The 21,451-nt window shown below is 48.4% G+C and overlaps 2 protein-coding genes across 2 annotated transcripts in view; both read left to right on the top strand.

The window, feature by feature from the left end:
* The window catches only part of LOC140399629 (immunoglobulin superfamily member 1-like), a 646,087-nt gene that overhangs the window by 392,490 nt on the left and 232,146 nt on the right, over positions 1 to 21,451 (top strand). The window lies entirely within an intron of this gene.
* The window catches only part of LOC140399786 (serine/threonine-protein kinase SBK1-like), a 17,643-nt gene continuing 5,274 nt past the window's right edge, over positions 9,083 to 21,451 (top strand). Inside the window, exons 1-2 of the mRNA XM_072489266.1 lie at positions 9,083 to 9,271; positions 19,543 to 19,745. Coding sequence (XP_072345367.1) covers positions 9,106 to 9,271; positions 19,543 to 19,745 — 369 coding nt within the window. The 5' untranslated portion in view covers positions 9,083 to 9,105. The remainder of the gene's footprint in view (positions 9,272 to 19,542; positions 19,746 to 21,451) is intronic.

Below are 21,451 nucleotides of genomic sequence, written 5' to 3'. Positions count from 1 at the left end.
ACCCTGCCGAATAAACAGTGACTCTGTACAGTTACACAGTGAGTGATCCTCACCCTGCTGAATAAACAGTGACTCTGTACAGTTACACAGTGAGTGACCCTCACTCTGCTGAATAAACAGTGACTCTGTACAGTTACACAGTGAGTGATCCTCACCCTGCTGAATAAACAGTGACTCTGTACAGTTACACAGTGAGTGATCCTCACCCTGAATAAACAGTGACTCTGTACAGTTACACAGTGAGTGACTCTCACCCTGAATAAACAGTGATTCTGTACAGTTAAACAGTGAGTGATCCTCACCCTGCTGAATAAACAGTGACTCTGTACAGTTACACAGTGAGTGATCCTCACCCTGCTGAATAAACAGTGACTCTGTACAGTTACACAGTGAGTGACCCTCACCCTGAATAAACAGTGACTCTGTACAGTTACACAGTGAGTGATCCTCACCCTGCTGAATAAACAGTGACTCTGTACAGGTACACAGTGAGTGATCCTCACCCTGAATAAACAGTGACTCTGTACAGTTACACAGTGAGTGATCCTCACCCTGCTGAATAAACAGTGACTCTGTACAGTTACACAGTGAGTGACCCTCACCCTGCTGAATAAACAGTGACTCTGTACAGTTACACAGTGAGTGATCCTCACCCTGAATAAACAGTGACTCTGTACAGTTACACAGTGAGTGATCCTGACCCTGAATAAACAGTGATTCTGTACAGTTAAACAGTGAGTGATCCTCACCCTGAATAAACAGTGACTCTGTACAGTTACACAGTGAGTGATCCTCGCCCTGAATAAACAGTGACTCTGTACAGTTACACAGTGAGTGATCCTCACCCTGAATAATCAGTGACTCTGTACAGTTACACAGTGAGTGATCCTCACCCTGCTGAATAAACAGTGACTCTGTACAGTTACACAGTGAGTGATCCTCACCCTGAATAAACAGTGACTCTGTACAGTTACACAGTGAGTGACCCTCACCCTGCTGAATAAACAGTGACTCTGTACAGTTACACAGTGAGTGATCCTCACCCTGCTGAAGAAACAGTGACTCTGTACAGTTACACAGTGAAAGACCCTCACCCTGAATAAACAGTGACTCTGTACAGTTAAACAGTGAGTGATCCTCACCCTGCTGAATAAACAGTGACTGTACAGTTACACAGTGAGTGATCCTCACCCTGAATAAACAGTGACTCTGTGCAGTTACACAGTGAGTGATCCTCACCCTGCTGAATAAACAGTGACTCTGTACAGTTACACAGTGAGTGATCCTCACCCTGCTGAATAAACAGTGACTCTGTACAGTTACACAGTGAGTGATCCTCACCCTGCCGAATAAACAGTGACTCTGTACAGTTACACAGTGAGTGATCCTCACCCTGCTGAATAAACAGTGACTCTGTACAGTTACACAGTGAGTGACCCTCACTCTGCTGAATAAACAGTGACTCTGTACAGTTACACAGTGAGTGATCCTCACCCTGCTGAATAAACAGTGACTCTGTACAGTTACACAGTGAGTGATCCTCACCCTGAATAAACAGTGACTCTGTACAGTTACACAGTGAGTGACCCTCACCCTGCTGAATAAACAGTGACTCTGTACAGTTACACAGTGAGTGATCCTCACCCTGCTGAAGAAACAGTGACTCTGTACAGTTACACAGTGAGTGATCCTCACCCTGCTGAATAAACAGTGACTCTGTACAGTTACACAGTGAGTGACCCTCACCCTGCTGAATAAACAGTGACTCTGTACAGTTACACAGTGAGTGATCCTCACCCTGAATAAACAGTGACTCTGTACAGTTACACAGTGAGTGACCCTCACCCTGAATAAACAGTGACTCTGTACAGTTAAACAGTGAGTGATCCTCACCCTGCTGAATAAACAGTGACTGTACAGTTACACAGTGAGTGATCCTCACCCTGCTGAATAAACAGTGACTCTGTACAGTTACACAGTGAGTGATCCTCACCCTGCTGAATAAACAGTGACTCTGTACAGTTACACAGTGAGTGATCCTCACCCTGCCGAATAAACAGTGACTCTGTACAGTTACACAGTGAGTGATCCTCACCCTGCTGAATAAACAGTGACTCTGTACAGTTACACAGTGAGTGATCCTCACCCTGCTGAATAAACAGTGACTCTGTACAGTTACACAGTGAGTGATCCTCACCCTGAATAATCAGTGACTCTGTACAGTTACACAGTGAGTGATCCTCACCCTGCTGAATAAACAGTGACTCTGTACAGTTACACAGTGAGTGATCCTCACCCTGCTGAATAAACAGTGACTCTGTACAGTTACACAGTGAGTGATCCTCACCCTGAATAAACAGTGACTCTGTACAGTTACACAGTGAGTGAACCTCACCCTGCTGAATAAACAGTGATTCTGTACAGTTACACAGTGAGTGATCCTCACCCTGCTGAATAAACAGTGACTCTGTACAGTTACACAGTGAGTGATCCTCACTCTGCTGAATAAACAGTGACTCTGTACAGTTACACAGTGAGTGATCCTCACCCTGAATAAACACTGACTCTGTACAGTTACACAGTGAGTGATCCTCACCCTGCTGAATAAACAGTGACTCTGTACAGTTACACAGTGAGTGATCCTCACCCTGAATAAACAGTGACTCTGTACAGTTACACTGTGAGTGACCCTCAACCTGAATAAACAGTGACTCTGTATAGTTACACAGTGAGTGATCCTCACCCTGTTGAATAAACAGTGACTGTACAGTTACACAGTGAGTGACCCTCACCCTGAATAAACAGTGACTCTCTACAGTTACACAGTGAGTGATCCTCACCCTGAATAAACAGTGACTCTGTACAGTTACACAGTGAGTGATCCTCACCCTGAATAAACAGTGACTCTGTACAGTTAGACAGTGAGTGACCCTCACCCTGCTGAATAAACAGTGACTCTGTACAGTTACACAGTGAGTGATCCTCCCCCTGCTGAATAAACAGTGACTCTGTACAGTTACACAGTGAGTGACCCTCACCCTGAATAAACAGCGACTCTGTACAGTTACACAGTGAGTGATCCTCACCCTGAATAAACAGTGACTCTGTACAGTTACGCAGTGACTGACCCTCACCCTGCTGAATAAACAGTGACTCTGTACAGTTACACAGTGAGTGACCCTCACCCTGAATAAACAGTGACTCTGTACAGTTACACAGTGAGTGATCCTCACCCTGAATAAACAGTGACTCTGTACAGTTACACAGTGAGTGTCCCTCACACTGCTGAATAAACAGTGACTCTGTACAGTTACACAGTGAGTGATCCTCAACCTGCTGAATAAACAGCGACTGTACAGTTACACAGTGAGTGATCCTCACTCTGAATAAACAGTGACTCTGTACAGTTACACAGTGAGTGTCCCTCACACTGCTGAATAAACAGTGACTCTGTACAGTTACACAGTGAGTGACCCTCACCCTGCTGAATAAACAGTGACTCTGTACAGTTACACAGTGAGTGATCCTCACCCTGCTGAATAAACAGTGACTCTGTACAGTTACACAGTGAGTGATCCTCACCCTGAATAAACAGTGACTCTGTACAGTTACACTGTGAGTGACCCTCACCCTGCTGAATAAACAGTGACTCTGTACAGTTACACAGTGAGTGATCCTCACCCTGAATAAACAGTGACTCTGTACAGTTACACAGTGAGTGACCCTCACCCTGAATAAACAGTGACTCTGTACAGTTACACAGTGAGTGATCCTCACCCTGAATAAACAGTGACTCTGTACAGTTACACAGTGAGTGTCCCTCACACTGCTGAATAAACAGTGACTCTGTACAGTTACACAGTGAGTGATCCTCAACCTGCTGAATGAACAGTGACTGTACAGTTACACAGTGAGTGATCCTCACCCTGCTGAATAAACAGTAACTCTGTACAGTTACACAGTGAGTGATCCTCACCCTGAATAAACAGTGACTCTGTACAGTTACACAGTGAGTAATCCTCACCCTGAATAAACAGTGACTCTGTACAGTTACACAGTGAGCGATCCTCACCCTGCTGAATAAACAGTGACTGTACAGTTACACAGTGAGTGATCCTCACCCTGCTGAATAAACAGTGACTCTGTACAGTTACACAGTGAGTGATCCTCACCCTGCTTAATAAACAGTGACTCTGTACAGTTACACAGTGTGTGACCCTCACCCTGCTGAATAAACAGTGACTCTGTACAGTTACACAGTGAGTGATCCTCACCCTGAATAAACACTGACTCTGTACAGTTACACAGTGAGTGACCCTCAACCTGAATAAACAGTGACTCTGTACGGTTACACAGTGAGTGATCCTCACCCTGTTGAATAAACAGTGACTGTACAGTTACACAGTGAGTGACCCTCACCCTGAATAAACAGTGACTCTGTACAGTTACACAGTGAGTGATCCTCACCCTGAATAAACAGTGACTCTGTACAGTTACACAGTGAGTGATCCTCGCCCTGCTGAATAAACAGTGACTCTGTACAGTTACACAGTGAGTGATCCTCACCCTGTATAAACAGTGACTCTGTACAGTTAGACAGTGAGTGACCCTCACCCTGCTGAATAAACAGTGACGCTGTACAGTTACACAGTGAGTGATCCTCCCCCTGCTGAATAAACAGTGACTCTGTACAGTTACACAGTGAGTGACCCTCACCCTGAATAAACAGTGACTCTGTACAGTTTCACAGTGAGTGATCCTCACCCTGAATAAACAGTGACTCTGTACAGTTACACAGTGAGTGAGCGTCACCCTGAATAAACGGAGACTCTGTACAGTTACACAGTGAGTGATCCTCACCCTGAATAAACAGTGACTCTGTACAGTTACACAGTGAGTGATCCTCACCCTGCTGAATAAACAGTGACTCTGTACAGTTACACAGTGTGTGATCCTCACCCTGCTGAATAAACAGTGACTCTGTACAGTTACACAGTGAGTGATCCTCACCCTGCTGAATAAACAGTGACTCTGTACAGTTACACAGTGAGTGATCCTCACCCTGCTGAATAAACAGTGACTCTGTACAGTTACACAGTGAGTGATTCTCACCCTGAATAAACAGTGACTCTGTACAGTTACACAGTGAGTGACCCTCACCCTGAATAAACAGTGACTCTGTACAGTTACACAGTGCGTGATCCTCACCCTGCTGAATGAACAGTGACTCTGTACAGTTACACAGTGAGTGATCCTCACTCTGAAAAAACAGTGACTCTGTACAGTTACACAGTGAGTGACCCTCACCCTGCTGAATAAACAGTGACTCTGTACAGTTACACAGTGAGTGATCCTCACCCTGCTGAATAAACAGTGACTCTGTACAGTTACACAGTGAGTGATCCTCACTCTGAATAAACAGTGACTCTGTACAGTTACACAGTGAGTGATCCTCACCCTGCTGAATAAACAGTGACTCTGTACAGTTACACAGTGAGTGATCCTCACCCTGCTGAATAAACAGTGACTCTGTACAGTTACACAGTGAGTGATCATCACCCTGAATAAACAGTGACTCTGTACAGTTACACAGTGAGTGATCCTCACCCTGCTGAATAAACAGTGACTCTGTACAGTTACACAGTGAGTGATCCTCACCCTGCTGAATAAACAGTGACTGTACAGTTAAACAGTGAGTGACCCTCACCCTGCTGAATAAACAGTGACTCTGTACAGTTACACAGTGAGTGATCCTCACCCTGAATAAACAGTGACTCTGTACAGTTACACAGTGAGTGATCCTCACCCTGCTGAATAAACAGTGACTGTACAGTTAAACAGTGAGTGACCCTCACCCTGCTGAATAAACAGTGACTCTGTACAGTTACACAGTGAGTGATCCTCACCCTGCTGAATAAACAGTGACTCTGTCCAGTTACACAGTGAGTGATCCTCACCCTGCTGAATGAACAGTGACTCTGTACAGTTACACAGTGAGTGACCCTCACCCTGCTGAATAAACAGTGACTCTGTACAGTTACACAGTGAGTGACCCTCACCCTGAATAAACAGTGACTCTGTACAGTTAAACAGTGAGTGATCCTCACTCTGCTGAATAAACAGTGACTGTGTACAGTTACACAGCGAGTGAACCTCACCCTGAATAAACAGTGACTCTGTACTGTTACACAGTGAGTGACCCTCACCCTGAATAAACAGTGACTCTGTACAGTTAAACAGTGAGTGATCCTCACCCTGCGGAATAAACAGTGACTCTGTACAGTTACACAGTGAGTGATCCTTACCCTGAATAAACAGTGAGTCTGTACTGTTACACAGTGAGTGATCCTCACCCTGCTGAATAAACAGTGACTCTGTACAGTTACACAATGAGTGATCCTCACCCTGAATAAACAGTGACTCTGTCCAGTTACACAGTGAGTGACCCTCACCCTGCTGAATAAACAGTGACTCTGTACAGTTACACAGTGAGTGATCCTCACCCTGCTGAAGAAACAGTGACTCTGTACAGTTACACAGTGAGTGACCCTCACCCTGAATAAACAGTGACTCTGTACAGTTAAACAGTGAGTGATCCTCACCCTGCTGAATAAACAGTGACTGTACAGTTACACAGTGAGTGATCCTCACCCTGAATAAACAGTGACTCTGTGCAGTTACACAGTGAGTGATCCTCACCCTGCTGAATAAACAGTGACTCTGTACAGTTACACAGTGAGTGATCCTCACCCTGCTGAATAAACAGTGACTCTGTACAGTTACACAGTGAGTGATCCTCACCCTGCCGAATAAACAGTGACTCTGTACAGTTACACAGTGAGTGATCCTCACCCTGCTGAATAAACAGTGACTCTGTACAGTTACACAGTGAGTGACCCTCACTCTGCTGAATAAACAGTGACTCTGTACAGTTACACAGTGAGTGATCCTCACCCTGCTGAATAAACAGTGACTCTGTACAGTTACACAGTGAGTGATCCTCACCCTGAATAAACAGTGACTCTGTACAGTTACACAGTGAGTGACTCTCACCCTGAATAAACAGTGATTCTGTACAGTTAAACAGTGAGTGATCCTCACCCTGCTGAATAAACAGTGACTCTGTACAGTTACACAGTGAGTGATCCTCACCCTGCTGAATAAACAGTGACTCTGTACAGTTACACAGTGAGTGACCCTCACCCTGAATAAACAGTGACTCTGTACAGTTACACAGTGAGTGATCCTCACCCTGCTGAATAAACAGTGACTCTGTACAGGTACACAGTGAGTGATCCTCACCCTGAATAAACAGTGACTCTGTACAGTTACACAGTGAGTGATCCTCACCCTGCTGAATAAACAGTGACTCTGTACAGTTACACAGTGAGTGACCCTCACCCTGCTGAATAAACAGTGACTCTGTACAGTTACACAGTGAGTGATCCTCACCCTGAATAAACAGTGACTCTGTACAGTTACACAGTGAGTGATCCTGACCCTGAATAAACAGTGATTCTGTACAGTTAAACAGTGAGTGATCCTCACCCTGAATAAACAGTGACTCTGTACAGTTACACAGTGAGTGATCCTCGCCCTGAATAAACAGTGACTCTGTACAGTTACACAGTGAGTGATCCTCACCCTGAATAATCAGTGACTCTGTACAGTTACACAGTGAGTGATCCTCACCCTGCTGAATAAACAGTGACTCTGTACAGTTACACAGTGAGTGATCCTCACCCTGAATAAACAGTGACTCTGTACAGTTACACAGTGAGTGACCCTCACCCTGCTGAATAAACAGTGACTCTGTACAGTTACACAGTGAGTGATCCTCACCCTGCTGAAGAAACAGTGACTCTGTACAGTTACACAGTGAAAGACCCTCACCCTGAATAAACAGTGACTCTGTACAGTTAAACAGTGAGTGATCCTCACCCTGCTGAATAAACAGTGACTCTGTACAGTTACACAGTGAGTGATCCTCACCCTGCTGAATAAACAGTGACTCTGTACAGTTACACAGTGAGTGACCCTCACCCTGCTGAATAAACAGTGACTCTGTACAGTTACACAGTGAGTGATCCTCACCCTGCTGAATAAACAGTGACTCTGTACAGTTACACAGTGAGTGATCCTCATCCTGCTGAATAAACAGTGACTCTGTACAGTTACACAGTGAGTGATCCTCACCCTGCTGAATAAACAGTGACTCTGTACAGTTACACAGTGAGTGATCCTCACCCTGCTGAATAAACAGTGACTCTGTACAGTTACACAGTGAGTGATCCTCACCCTGCTGAATAAACAGTGACTCTGTACAGTTACACAGTGAGTGATCCTCACCCTGCTGAATAAACAGTGACTCTGTACAGTTACACAGTGAGTGATCCTCACTCTGAATAAACAGTGACTCTGTACAGTTACACAGTGAGTGATCCTCACCCTGCTGAATAAACAGTGACTCTGTACAGTTACACAGTGCGTGATCCTCACCCTGAATAAACAGTGACTCTGTACAGTTGCACAGTGAGTGATCCTCACCCTGCTGAATAAACAGTGACTCTGTACAGTTACACAGTGAGTGATCCTCACCCTGAATAAACAGTGACTCTGTACAGTTACACAGTGAGTGATCCTCACCCTGCTGAATAAACAGTGACTCTGTACAGTTACACAGTGAGTGATCCTCACCCTGCTGAATAAACAGTGACTCTGTACAGTTACACAGTGAGTGATCCTCACCCTGAATAAACAGTGACTCTGTACAGTTACACAGTGAGTGATCCTCAACCCTGCTGAATAAACAGTGACTCTGTACAGTTATACAGTGAGTGACCCTCACCCTGAATAAACAGTGACTCTGTACAGTTACACAGTGAGTGATCCTCACCCTGCTGAATAAACAGTGACTCTGTACAGTTACACAGTGAGTGACCCTCACCCTGCTGAATAAACAGTGTCTCTGTACAGTTACACAGTGAGTGATCCTCACCCTGCTGAATAACCAAATTTGCTATTGCAAAACGAGATCGTGCATTCACTGATTTCTGAAACGTTTTGTTGCCCTTGAAGGTGGCCGCGCCCGCGATCCCTCCGGGAATGGAGGGCGGCAATCGCCTTGGCCCCGACCTATTCATCGAGGAGTTGATGCTGCTCCTTTCGCAGACGTTGACCCGCATGGAGGTGGCCGAACATTACGAGTTCATCAAGGAGTTGGGCAGCGGCAGTTACGGCCAAGTGCACCTCGTCAAACACCGCTTTCGAGGTCAGTCTGCGCTCGGGAGGCCCCCGGGCGCTCCCTCCCCCATCGCCTCGCGAATCCCTTCCCCGCTCCTGCCGGCGCTCCCTGAGCGGCACTCCCAAACCCCTAACTGCCGCCCTAACCCTGACCACAACCCTGACTGCAACCGATTGCAATTCGCGCAGGGAAATCCAGAGTTCTGATCCGTGTTTCCCCTGCTCAAGCATCTTCCAATTTCACCAAGAAACCCCCCCCCCCCCTACCAAGTAAATCTGACAGTGAAAAATTATGGGCGAGGGTTTAGAGAACCCCAAAGTGTATCATAGAGTTCACCTGAACCACCACCTTTAATAGATTTTGGTTATGGGGAAGTCCAGGTGTGATGCAACAGAGAGCTGAAGTATTTTTAAAACAAAACAATGTTTATTCTATGAACCCAGTTAGAACATAGAACATAGAAAATACAGCACAGAACAGGCCCTTCGGCCCACGATGTTGTGCCGAACCTTTGTCCTAGATTAATCATAGATTATCATTGAATTTACAGTGCAGAAGGAGGCCATTCGGCCCTTTGAGTCTGCACCGGCTCCTGGAAAGAGCACCCTACCCAAACTCAACACCTCCACCCAACACCAAGGGCAATTTTGGACATTCAGGGCAATTTATCATTGGCCAATTCACCTAACCCGCACATCTTTGGACTGTGGGAGGAAACCGGAGCACCCGGAGGAAACCCACGCAGACACGGGGAGGACGTGCAGTCTCCGCACAGACAGTGACCCAAGCCGGAATCGAACCTGGGACCCTGGAGCTGTGAAGCAATTGTGCTAACCACTGTGCTACCATGCTGCCCTTAAGAACAAATAAATCTACACTATATCATTTAACCGTAATCCACGTACCTATCCAATAGCTGCTTGAAGGTCCCTAATGTTTCCGACTCAACTACTTCCACAGGCAGTGCATTCCATGCCCCCACTACTCTCTGGGTAAAGAACCTACCTCTGATATCCCACCTATATCTTCCACCTTTCACCTTAAATTTATGTCCCCTTGTAATGGTTTGATCCACCCGGGGAAAAATTCTCTGACTGTCTACTCTATCTATTCCCCTGATCATCTTATAAACCTCTATCAAGTCGCCCCTCCTCCTTCTCCGTTCTAATGAGAAAAGGCCTAGCACCCTCAACCTTTCCTCGTAAGACCTACTCTCCATTCCAGGCAACATCCTGGTAAATCTTCTTTGCACCTTTTCCAAAGCTTCCACATCCTTCCTAAATTGAGGCGACCAGAACTGTACACAGTACTCCAAATGTGGCCTTACCAAAGTTTTGTACAGCTGCATCATCACCTCACGGCTCTGAAATTCAATCCCTCTGTTAATGAACGCGAGCACACCATAGGCCTTCTTCACAGCTCTATCCACTTGAGTGGCAACTTTCAAAGATCTATGAACATAGACCCCAAGATCTCTCTGCTCCTCCACATTGCCAAGAACTCTACTGTTAACCCTGTATTCCGCATTCATATTTGTCCTTCCAAAATGGACAACGTCACACTTTTCAGGGTTAAACTCCATCTGCCACTTCTCAGCCCAGCTCTGCATCCTATCTATGTCTCTTTGCAGCCGACAACAGCCCTCCTTACTATCCACAACTCCACCAATCTTCGTATCGTCTGCAAATTTTCTGACCCACCCTTCAACTCCCTCATCCAAGTCATTAATGAAAATCACAAACAGCAGAGGACCCAGAACTGATCCCTGCGGTACGCCACTGGTAACTGGGATCCAGGCTGAATATTTACCATCCACCACCACTCTCTGACTTCTATCGGTTATCCAGTTCGTTATCCAACTGGCCAAATTTCCCACTATCCCATGCCTCCTTATTTTCTGCATAAGCCTACCATGGGGAACCTTATCAAATGCCTTACTAAAATCCATGTACACTACATCCACTGCTTTACCTTCATCCACATGCTTGGTCACCTCCTCAAAGAATTCAATAAGACTTGTAAGGCAAGACCTACCCCTCACAAATCCGTGCTGACTATCCCGAATCAAGCAGTGTCTTTCCAGATGCTCAGAAATCCTATCCTTCAGTACCCTTTCCATTACTTTGCCCACCACCGAAGTAAGACTAACTGGCCTGTAATTCCCAGGGTTATCCCTAGTCCCTTTTTTGAACAGGGGCACGACATTCACCACTCTCCAATCCCCTGGTACCACCCCTGTTGACAGTGAGGACGAAAAGATAATTGCCAACGGCTCTGCAATTTCATCTCTTGCTTCCCATAGAATCCTTGGATATATCCCGTCAGGCCTGGGGGACTTGTCTATCCTCAAGTTTTTCAAAATGCCCAACACATCTTCCTTCCTAACAAGTATTTCCTCGAGCTTACCAATCTGTTTCACACTGTCCTCTCCCACAATATCGCCCCTCTCATTTCTAAATACAGAAGAAAAGTACTCGTTCAAGACCTCTCCTATCTCTTCAGACTCAATACACAATCTCCCGCTACTGTCCTTGATCGGACCTACCCTCGCTCTCGTCATTCTCATATTTCTCACATATGTGTAAAAGGCCTTGGGGTTTTCCTTGATCCTACCCGCCAAAGATTGTTCATGCCCTCTCTTAGCTCTCCTAATCCCTTTCTTCAGTTCCCTCCTGGCTATCTTGTATCCCTCCAATGCCCTGTCTGAACCTTGTTTCCTCAGCCTTACATAAGTCACCTTTTTCCTCTTAACAAGACATTCAACCTCTCTTGTCAACCATGGTTCCCTCACTCGACCATCTCGTCCCTGCCTGACAGGGACATACATATCAAGGACACGTAGCACCTGTTCCTTGAACAAGTTCCACATTTCACTTGTGTCCTTCCCTGACAGCCTATGTTCCCAACTTATGCACTTCAATTCTTGTCTGACAACATCGTATTTACCCTTCCCCCAATTGTAAACCTTGCCCTGTTGCACGTACCTATCCCTCTCCATTACTAAAGTGAAAGTCACAGAATTGTGGTCACTATCTCCAAAATGCTCCCCCACTAACAAATCTATCACTTGCCCTGGTTCATTACCCAGTACTAAATCCAATATTGCCCCTCCTCTGGTCGGACAATCTACATACTGTGTTAGAAAAGCTTCCTGGACACACTGCACAAACACCACCCCATCCAAACTATTTGATCTAAAGAGTTTCCACTCAATATTTGGGAAGTTAAAGTCGCCCATGACTACTGCCGTGCGACTTCTGCACCTTTCCAAAATCTGTTTCCCAATCTGTTCCTCCACATCTCTGCTACTATTGAGGGGGCCTATAGAAAACTCCTAACAAGGTGACTGCTCCTTTCCTATTTCTAACATTTTATAAACATCTCATCAACCACCAGCACTGATAATCCCCACAGATACGATACTCTCTCGGTAACCCTGAGTACCTTTCCTTGCAACATCCATAAGTTAAACCCTTTTAACAAAGACAGCAGGTTTAAATTTGTTGCAGGAACGGGTATTACTTTGCAACCATCAAGTGATCTGAAGAAATCCTTTAGCTTGAGAGAGAGAGAGACCAACATTCATTTTGTTGCTTTGAGCACAGCTCCACCCACGCACTGACATCACTGCAGCTATTTGATAAACAGCCTTTCCTTCCAGGTGCATCACATGGCAGGAGGAACGGCCGATATATTTCCCAGTTGGGGAGGTGGGGTGGCTCGGAGATGGGGGACTCGCGTGAGGGGGGGTGGTGGTCGTTCCCTGTGCTTCTGCCGGCCCCCCCCCCCCCTTGTTCCTCTAGGGGGTAGAAGTGGCCGGTTTGGAAGGTGCGCGAGTGACTGCGGTGCGTCTTGTGGACGGTACATACGGCGGTGGCTGTGCGCCGGGGGTGAAGGGAGCGGATGTTGAAGGTGGCGGGGGGGCAGGGGGGGGGGGGGGAGAGGTTAGCCTCTCGATCGAGCGGGGCCGTGGGGGGTCTCATCCTGGAGGGTGTCGAGCTCCTCGAGCGTGGTCGGGAGCCGGGCTCACCCAGGCGAGCGGGGGGAGTGGTCCCGTCACGCTCCTGACTTGTGTCCGTGTGGGTGGCGGACTTTGGGGGGGGGGGGGGTCAGTGGGTGAGTTGCTCTCCGCAGGATTCCCAGCCTCTGACCTGCTCTGGTAGACGCAGGATTTATACGGCCGGGTCCAGTTCAGTTTCTCATCAATGGTAACCCTTAGGATGTCGATGGTGGTTGGGGATTCAGCGATGGTAATGCCACTGAATGTCAGGGGGCAATGGTTAGCACCTGTCCTGTTGGAGATGGTCATTGCCTGGGCACTTATCATAGAATTTACAGGGCAGAAGGAGGCCATTCGGCCCATCGAGTCTACACCGGCTCTTGGAAAGAGCACCCTACCCAAGCCCACACCTCCACCCCATCCCCAGAACCCAGTAACTCCACCCAACACTAAGGGCAATTTTGGACACTAAGGGCAATTTATCATGGCCAATCCACCTAACCTGCTCATTTTTGGACTGTGGGAGGAAACCGGACACCGGAGGAAACCCACGCACACACGGGGAGGATGTGCAGACTCCGCACAGGCAGTGACCCAAGCCGGGAATCGAACCCGGGACCCTGGAGCTGTGAAGCAATTGTGCTAACCACTATGCTACCGTGCTGCCCCTTGCGTGGTGCAAATGTTGCTTCACCTCCCCCCCCCCCCCCCCGCCACCCCCCACCAGCCTTAACCCCTGAAGATCTCAAGGCAACACCCAGAAAATCTTGACCCTTCCGCACGATCGGTAGCATCCCCGGAAATTTGGCGTTCTTGGATTTGTCCGGGCAATTCCGAGACGGTGGCCCACATGTCCCTCTTTTCAGGCCCAGTTCAAAGCTTGGTTCCCTGTTGTATCCCAGAATTCCACCTCGAGGTCCCGCCCACCTTGCCTCGGAATTCAAATCCTAATGGATTCCTGTGCTTCAATGTAACTGCTTGGTTCCTTTGCTGCACATTCCGTAGAGATCCTGACTTCCAAAGCCTTCTTTAGGTATAACGTGTCTTCCCCTGGACATCTTCGTTTCTTCCCCCACGTACTAGTCTGTCTCCAATAGTGTCTTTCAAGGCATTCCTCAAATCCGCAGGATTCTGCGAGTTTCTTCAAAGCAGATAGAAACTGTGCAACTAATTCATCTTCAGGTTGGTTACGTTTAGAACATTACAGCGCAGTACAGGCCCTTTGGCCCTCGATGTTGCGCCGACCTGTGAAACCACTCTAAAGCCCATCTACACTATTCCCTTATCGTCCATATGTCTATCCAATGACCATTTGAATACCCTTATCTTCCCTCCATACCAGGCAACATCCTGGTAAATCTCCTCTGCACCCTTTCCAAAGCTTCCACATCCTATAATTCGGCGACCAGAACTGCACGCAATACTCCAAATGCGGCCGCACCAGAGTTTTGTCCAGCTGCAGCAAGATCTCATGGCTCCGAAACTCAATCCCTCTACCAATAAAAGCTAACACACCGTACGCCTTCTTAACAACCCTCTCAACCTGGGTGGCAACTTTCAGGGATCTATGTACATGGACACCGAGATCTCTCTGCTCATCCACACTGCCAAGAATCTTACCATTAGCCCAGTACTCTGTCTTCCTGTTATTCCTTCCAAAATGAATCACCTCACACTTTTCTGCATTAAACTCCATTTGCCACCTCTCAGCCCAACGCTGCAGCTTATCTATGTCCCTCTGTAACTTGTAACATCCTTCCGCACTGTCCACAACTCCACCGACTTTAGTGTCATCTGCAAATTTACTCACCCATCCTTCTACGCCCTCCTCCAGGTCATGTATAAAAATGACAAACAGCAGTGGCCCCAAAACAGATCCTTGTGGCACACCACTGGTAACTGTTCTCCAGTTTAGAGGACCCAAACCTCTCGGCGATGGGCAAGGGTTCAGGTGGGAGGTTAGCACTGCAAATTCGCCACAATCGTTGCTCCCTTCGTATGATCCCGGTGTCGAAGATCCCTGCCATTTCTTTGAGAAAGAGAGATCTTTCGACGTTGCTTTGAAGGACAGATCTGCCCACTCTCTCAGAGCCATACATACATCGAAGATAGGATCAGGAGGAGGCCTTTGGGCCTTTCAAGCCTGCTCCGCCATTCATCACCATCACGGCTGATCATCCAACTCCATCGCCAAATCCTCCTTTCTCCCCATAGCCTTTGACCCCATTCTCCCCCGAGTGCCGTACCCAGCCGCCTCGTGGATATATTCAAAGTTTTAGCATCAACTACATCCCGTGGTAATGAATTCCACAGGCTCACCACTCTTTGTGTGAAGCGTCTCCTCATCTCGTTTGCAGACGACACAAAGGTTGGTGGAATTGCGGATAGCGATGAGGACTGTCGGAGGATACAGCAGGATTTAGATTGTCTGGAGACTTGGGCGGAGAGATGGCAGATGGACAAATGTGAGATAATGCATTTTGGAAGGTCTAATGCAGGTAGGGAATATACAGTGAATGGTAGAACCCTCAAGAGTATTGAAAGTCAAAGAGATCTAGGAGTACAGGTCCACAGGTCACTGAAAGGGGCGACACAGGTGGGGAAGGTAGTCAAGAAGGCATACGGCATTCTTGCCTTCATTGGCCGGGGCATTGAGTATAAGAATTGGCAAGTCATGTTGCAGCTGTACAGAACCTTAGTTAGGCCACACTTGGAGTAGAGTGTTCAATTCTGGTCGCCACACTACCAGAAGGATGTGGAGGCTTTAGAGAGGGTGCAGAAGAGATTTACCAGAATGTTGCCTGGTATGGAGGGCATTAGCTATGAGGAGCGGTTGAATAAACTCGGTTTGTTCTCACTGGAACGAAGGAGGTTGAGGGGAGACCTGATAGAGGTCTACAAAATTATGAGGGGCATAGACAGAGTGGATAGTCAGAGGCTTTTCCCCAGGGTAGAGGGGTCAATTACTAGGGGGCCATAGGTTTAAGGTGCGAGGGGCAAGGTTTAGAGGAGATGTACGAGGCAAGATTTTTACACAGAGGGTAGTGGGTGCCTGGAACCCGCTACCGGAGGAGGTGGTGGAAGCAGGGACGATAGTGACATTTAAGGGGCATCTTGACAAATACATGAATAGGATGGGAATAGAAGGATACAGACCCAGGAAGTGTAGAAGATTGTAGTTTAGTCGGGCAGCATGGTCGGCAAGGGCTTGGAGGGCCGAAGGGCCTGCTCCTGTGCTGTACATTTCTTTGTTCTTTGTTCTCTGTCCGAAATGGTTTACCCTGAATCCTCAGACTGTGACCCCTGGTTCTGGACACACCCATCATTGGTAACATCTTCCCTGCATCCACCCTGTCTTGTCCTGGTCAAATTTTGTAAGTCTCTATGACATCGCCCCTCATTCTTCGGAACTCCAGCGGGAACAATCCCAACCGAGTCAACCTCTCCTCGTGCGACAGTCCCGCCATCCCTGGAATCCGTCTGGTGAACCTTCGCTGCCCTCCCTCGAGAGCAAGAACATCCTTCCTGGGAGGAGACCAAAACTGCCCGCAATACTCCAAGTGCAGCTGTACAAAACTCTGGTACGGCCGCATTTGGAGTATTGCGTACAGTTCTGGTCACCGCATTATAGGAAGGACGTGGAGGCTTTGGAGCGGGTGCAGAGGAGATTGACCAGGATGTTGCCTGGTATGGAGGGAAAATCTTATGAGGAAAGGCTGATGGACTTGAGGTTGTTTTCGTTGGAGAGAAGAAGGTTAAGAGGAGACTTAATAGAGGCATACAAAATGATCAGGGGGTTAGATAGGGTGGACAGTGAGAGCCTTCTCCCGCGGATGGAAATGGCTGGCACGAGGGGACATAGCTTTAAACTGAGGGGTCATAGATATAGGACAGAGGTCAGAGGTAGGTTCTTTACGCAAAGAGTAGTGAGGCCGTGGAGTGCCCTACCTGCTACAGTAGTGAACTCGCCAACATTGAGGGCATTTAAAAGTTTATTGGATAAACATATGGATGATAATGGTATAGTGTAGGTTAGATGGCTTTTGTTTCGGTGCAACATCGTGGGCCGAAGGGCCTGTACTGCGCTGTATCGTTCTATGTTCTATGTGGCCTCACCAAGGCCCTGTCCAATTGCAGCAACACATCCCTGCTTCTTTCCTCAAAACCTCTCGCAAAGAAGGCCAACATTCCATTGGCCGTCTTTCCCGTCTGCTGCCCCTGCATCTTACCTTCAGCGACCGGTGCACAAGGACACCCAGGTCCCGCTGCACAGCTCCCCTCTCCCAATTCAGGTAGTGATCTGCCTTCCTGTTTTTGCTCCCAAAGTGAACAACCTCACACTTATCCCAATTATACTGCGTCTGCCATTGGTTTGCCCACTCGCCCCAACCTGTCCAGATCTTGCTGTAGGACACCTGCATCCTCGTCACAATTCGCCCTCCCACCCAACTTGGTATCTGCAAACTTTGAGATGTCACAATTTGTTTTGTTCCCTCATCGGAATTATGAATCATGAATTTTTATTGTGAGTAGCTGGGGTCCCAGCACTGAGCCGTGTGGCAGTATGCAGAACCTCACACTGTACCTTCTCCAAAAGATGCTTCATGCCTTCTCTTCACACTTGTCTGAACAGAAAGACTGCTAATCTATCTACAGACATATCTTTCAACTGAATTGAGATGCTTGACGTGAGCTCCCATCTCGAACGAGCACTCAACTAACCCTGCCTCTCTACAGAAGCCATGATACCTTCGTCCCGGTAATTACATTGTCTCACCAGGCTGTAATCTAATTAACTCCACAGGGACCTCCCTCCCAATCCACCTCAATCCAAACAACATTCCGTCAGCCCGAGTTTTTTTTTTACGGGGCCTTAATTGCTCCCAAAGAACAAAGAACAAAGAAAAGTGCAGCACAGGAACAGGCCCTTCGGCCCTCCAAGTCTGCGCCGACCATGCTGCCCGTCTAAACTAAAAATCTTCTGCACTTCCTGGGTCCGTATCCCTCTATTCCCATCCTATTCATGTATTTCTCAAGATGCCCCTTAAATGTCACTATCGTCCCTGCTTCCACTACCTCCCCCGGTAGCGAGTTCCAGGCACCCACTACCCTCTGCGTAAAAAAACCTACCTCGTAATCTCCTCTAAACCTTGCCCCTCTCACCTTAAAGCTATGCCCCCTAGAAATTGACCCCTCTACCCTGGGGAAAGGCCTCTGACTATCCACTCTGCCTATGCCCCTCATAGTTTTGTATACCTCTATCAGGTCTCCCCTCAACCTCCTTCGTTCCAGTGAGAACAAACCGAGTTTATTCGACCGCTCCTCATAGCTAATGCCCTCCATACCAGGCAACATCCTGGTAAATCTCTTCTGCACCCTCTCTAAAGCCTCCACATCCTTCTGGTACTGTGGCGACACTATACTCCAAGTGTGGCCTAACTAAGGTTCTATACAGCTGCAACATGACTTGCCAATTCTTATACTCAATGCCCCGGCCAATGAAGGCAAGCATGCCGTGTGCCTTCTTGACTACCTTCTCCACCTGTGTCGCCCCTTTCAGTGACCTGTACACATGCACACTAAGATCTCTCTGACTGTCAATGGTTCTACCATTCACTGTATATTCCCTACCTGTATTAGACCTTCCAAAATGCATTACCTCACATTTGTCCGGATTAAACTCCATCTGCCATCTCTCCGCCCAAGTCTCCAAACAATCTAAACCCTGCTGTATCCTCCGACAGTCCTCATCGCTATCCGCAATTCCACCAACCTTTGTGTCGTCTGCAAACTTACTAATCAGACCAGTTACATTTTCCTCCAAATCATTGATATGTACCAGGAACAGCAAAGGTCCCAGCACTGATCCCTGTGGAACACCACGGGTCACAGCCCTCCAATCAGAGGGCTGCGACTAGTCTTTGAACCCAGGATCCTGTCGAAACACCACTCACCCCGGTCTTAGCCTTAACTGCGTCAGCGACCAAAAATCGGAAATTACTACTTGCACTCTGGATGAGGGCAATGCAGGACAGAATGGGTCAGCAGTCGCTAGGTGAGGGGGAGGGGACATCACCAGGCTGAGGTGAGGGGACACTTGTTGGCAATATTTGGAATTCCCGAGGTCCTTGTCCATTCTCAGCCATTGCCTAGCGACCGATCTTTGCTCTCTCGCTCGCGGATAATCCTCGCTCCTCGTTGCTTGTCCCATACGTGAGCTCTCTCCCTCTCTCACCCCACCCTACGCTCCCTACAACCCCTCCGTCCCAACGCCCCCCACCCCCCCCCACCCCCACAGGCACGATGATGGCCTTGAAGTTGATGGACAAGAGCAAAACCCAAAAGCGTTGCTTCCTCCGAGAGTACAGCGTGTCGCTCTACCTCTCCACCCACCCCTTCATCACCACGGCCTTCGGGATTGCCTTCGAGTCGAGCGACCATTACGTTTTCGTCCAAGAATATGCCCCCGTGGGGGACCTCTTTGATCTCATCCAGCCCCAGGTAAGAGGGCAGGTGGGCTGGGTGGGGTGTGCGGGGGGGGGTTGGGACCTTGTCATTACCCGCAGTGGGATCTGACCCAAACCGAGAATGGAGATGCAGATTCCCATTCACGACCACCGACGGCATTCTCCTTGAACCTCACCAGCAATGGACCCAAAGAGATCATATCGATATTCTCATCCTCCTGTTCAAATCCCTCCCTCCCTCCCTATCTCTGTAACCTCCTCCAGCCCCGACAATTCCCATCCTCCTGTTCAAATCCCTCCCTCGCTCCCTCCCTCCATATCTCTGTCACCTCCTCCAGCCCCTACAATTCTCATCCCCCTGTTCAAATCCCTCCCTCGCCCCCTCCCTCCCTATCTATGTAACCTCCTCCAGCCCCGACAATTCTCATCCTCCTGTTCAAATCCCTCCCTCATCCCCTCCCTCCCTATCTCTGTAACCTCCTCCAGCCCTGACAATTCTCATCCTCCTGTTCAAATCCCTCCCTTGCCCCCTCTCTCCCGATCTCTGTAACCTCCTCCAGCCCCGACAATTCCCATCCTCCTGGTCAAATCCCTCCCTCCCTCCCTCCCTATCTCTGTAATCTCCTCCAGCCACGACAATTCCCATCCTCCTGTTCAAATCCCTCCCTCCCTCCCTATCTATGTAACCTCCTCCAGCACCGACAATTCCCACCCTCCTGGTCAAATCCCTCCCTCGCCCCCCTCCCTCCCTATCTCTGTCACCTCCTCCAGCCCCGACAATTCTCATTCTCCTCTTCAAATCCCTCCCTCGCCCCCTCCCTATCTCTGTAACCTCCTCCAGCCCCGACAATTCCCATCCTCCTGTTCAAATCCTTTCCTCACTCCACTCCCTCCCTATCTCTGTAACCTCCTCCAGCCCCTACAATTCTCAACCTCCTGTTCAAATCCCTCCCTCGCCTCCCCTCCCTATTTCTGTAACCTCCTCCAGCCCCTCCAATTCCCATCCTCCTGTTCAAATCCCTCCCTCGCCCCCTCCCTCCCTATCGCTGTAACCTCCTCCAGCCCCTACAATTCTCATCCTCCTGTTCAGATCCCTACCTCGCCCCCTCTCTCCCTATCTCTGTCACCTCATCCAGCCCCTACAATTCTCAACCTCCTGTTCAAATCCCTCCCTCCCTCCCTATCTCTGTCACCTCCTCCAGCCCATACAATTCTCACCCTCCTGTTCAAATCCCTCCCTCCCTCCCTATCTCTGTAACCTCCTCAAGCCCCTACAATTCCCATCCTCCTGTTCAAATCCCTCCCTCGCCCCCTCCCTCCCTATTTCTGTAACCGCCTCCAGCCCCGACAATTCTCAACCTCCTGTTCAAATCCCTCCCTCGCCCCCCTCCCTCCCTATTTCTGTAACCTCCTCCAGAGCCTACAATTCCCATCCTCCTGTTCAAATCCCTCCCTCGCCCCCCTCCCTCCCTATCTCTGTAACCTCCTCCAGCCCCGACAATTCTCATCCTCCTCTTCAAATCCCTCCCTCCCTATCTCTGTAATCCCCTCCAGCCCCTACAATTCTCATTCTCCTGTTCAAATCCCTCCCTCGTTCCCTCCCTCCCTATTTCTGTAACCTCCTCCAGAGCCTACAATTCCCATCCTACTGTTAAAATACCTCCCTCGCCCCCTCCCTCCCTATCTCTGTCACCTCCTCCAGCCCCGACAATTCTCAACCCCCTGTTCAAATCCCTCCCT

The sequence above is a fragment of the Scyliorhinus torazame genome, chromosome 23 (genome assembly GCF_047496885.1).
Source record: "Scyliorhinus torazame isolate Kashiwa2021f chromosome 23, sScyTor2.1, whole genome shotgun sequence".
Classification (NCBI taxonomy): Eukaryota; Metazoa; Chordata; class Chondrichthyes; order Carcharhiniformes; family Scyliorhinidae; genus Scyliorhinus; species Scyliorhinus torazame.
This window is presented reverse-complemented; position numbering and strand designations above follow the sequence as displayed.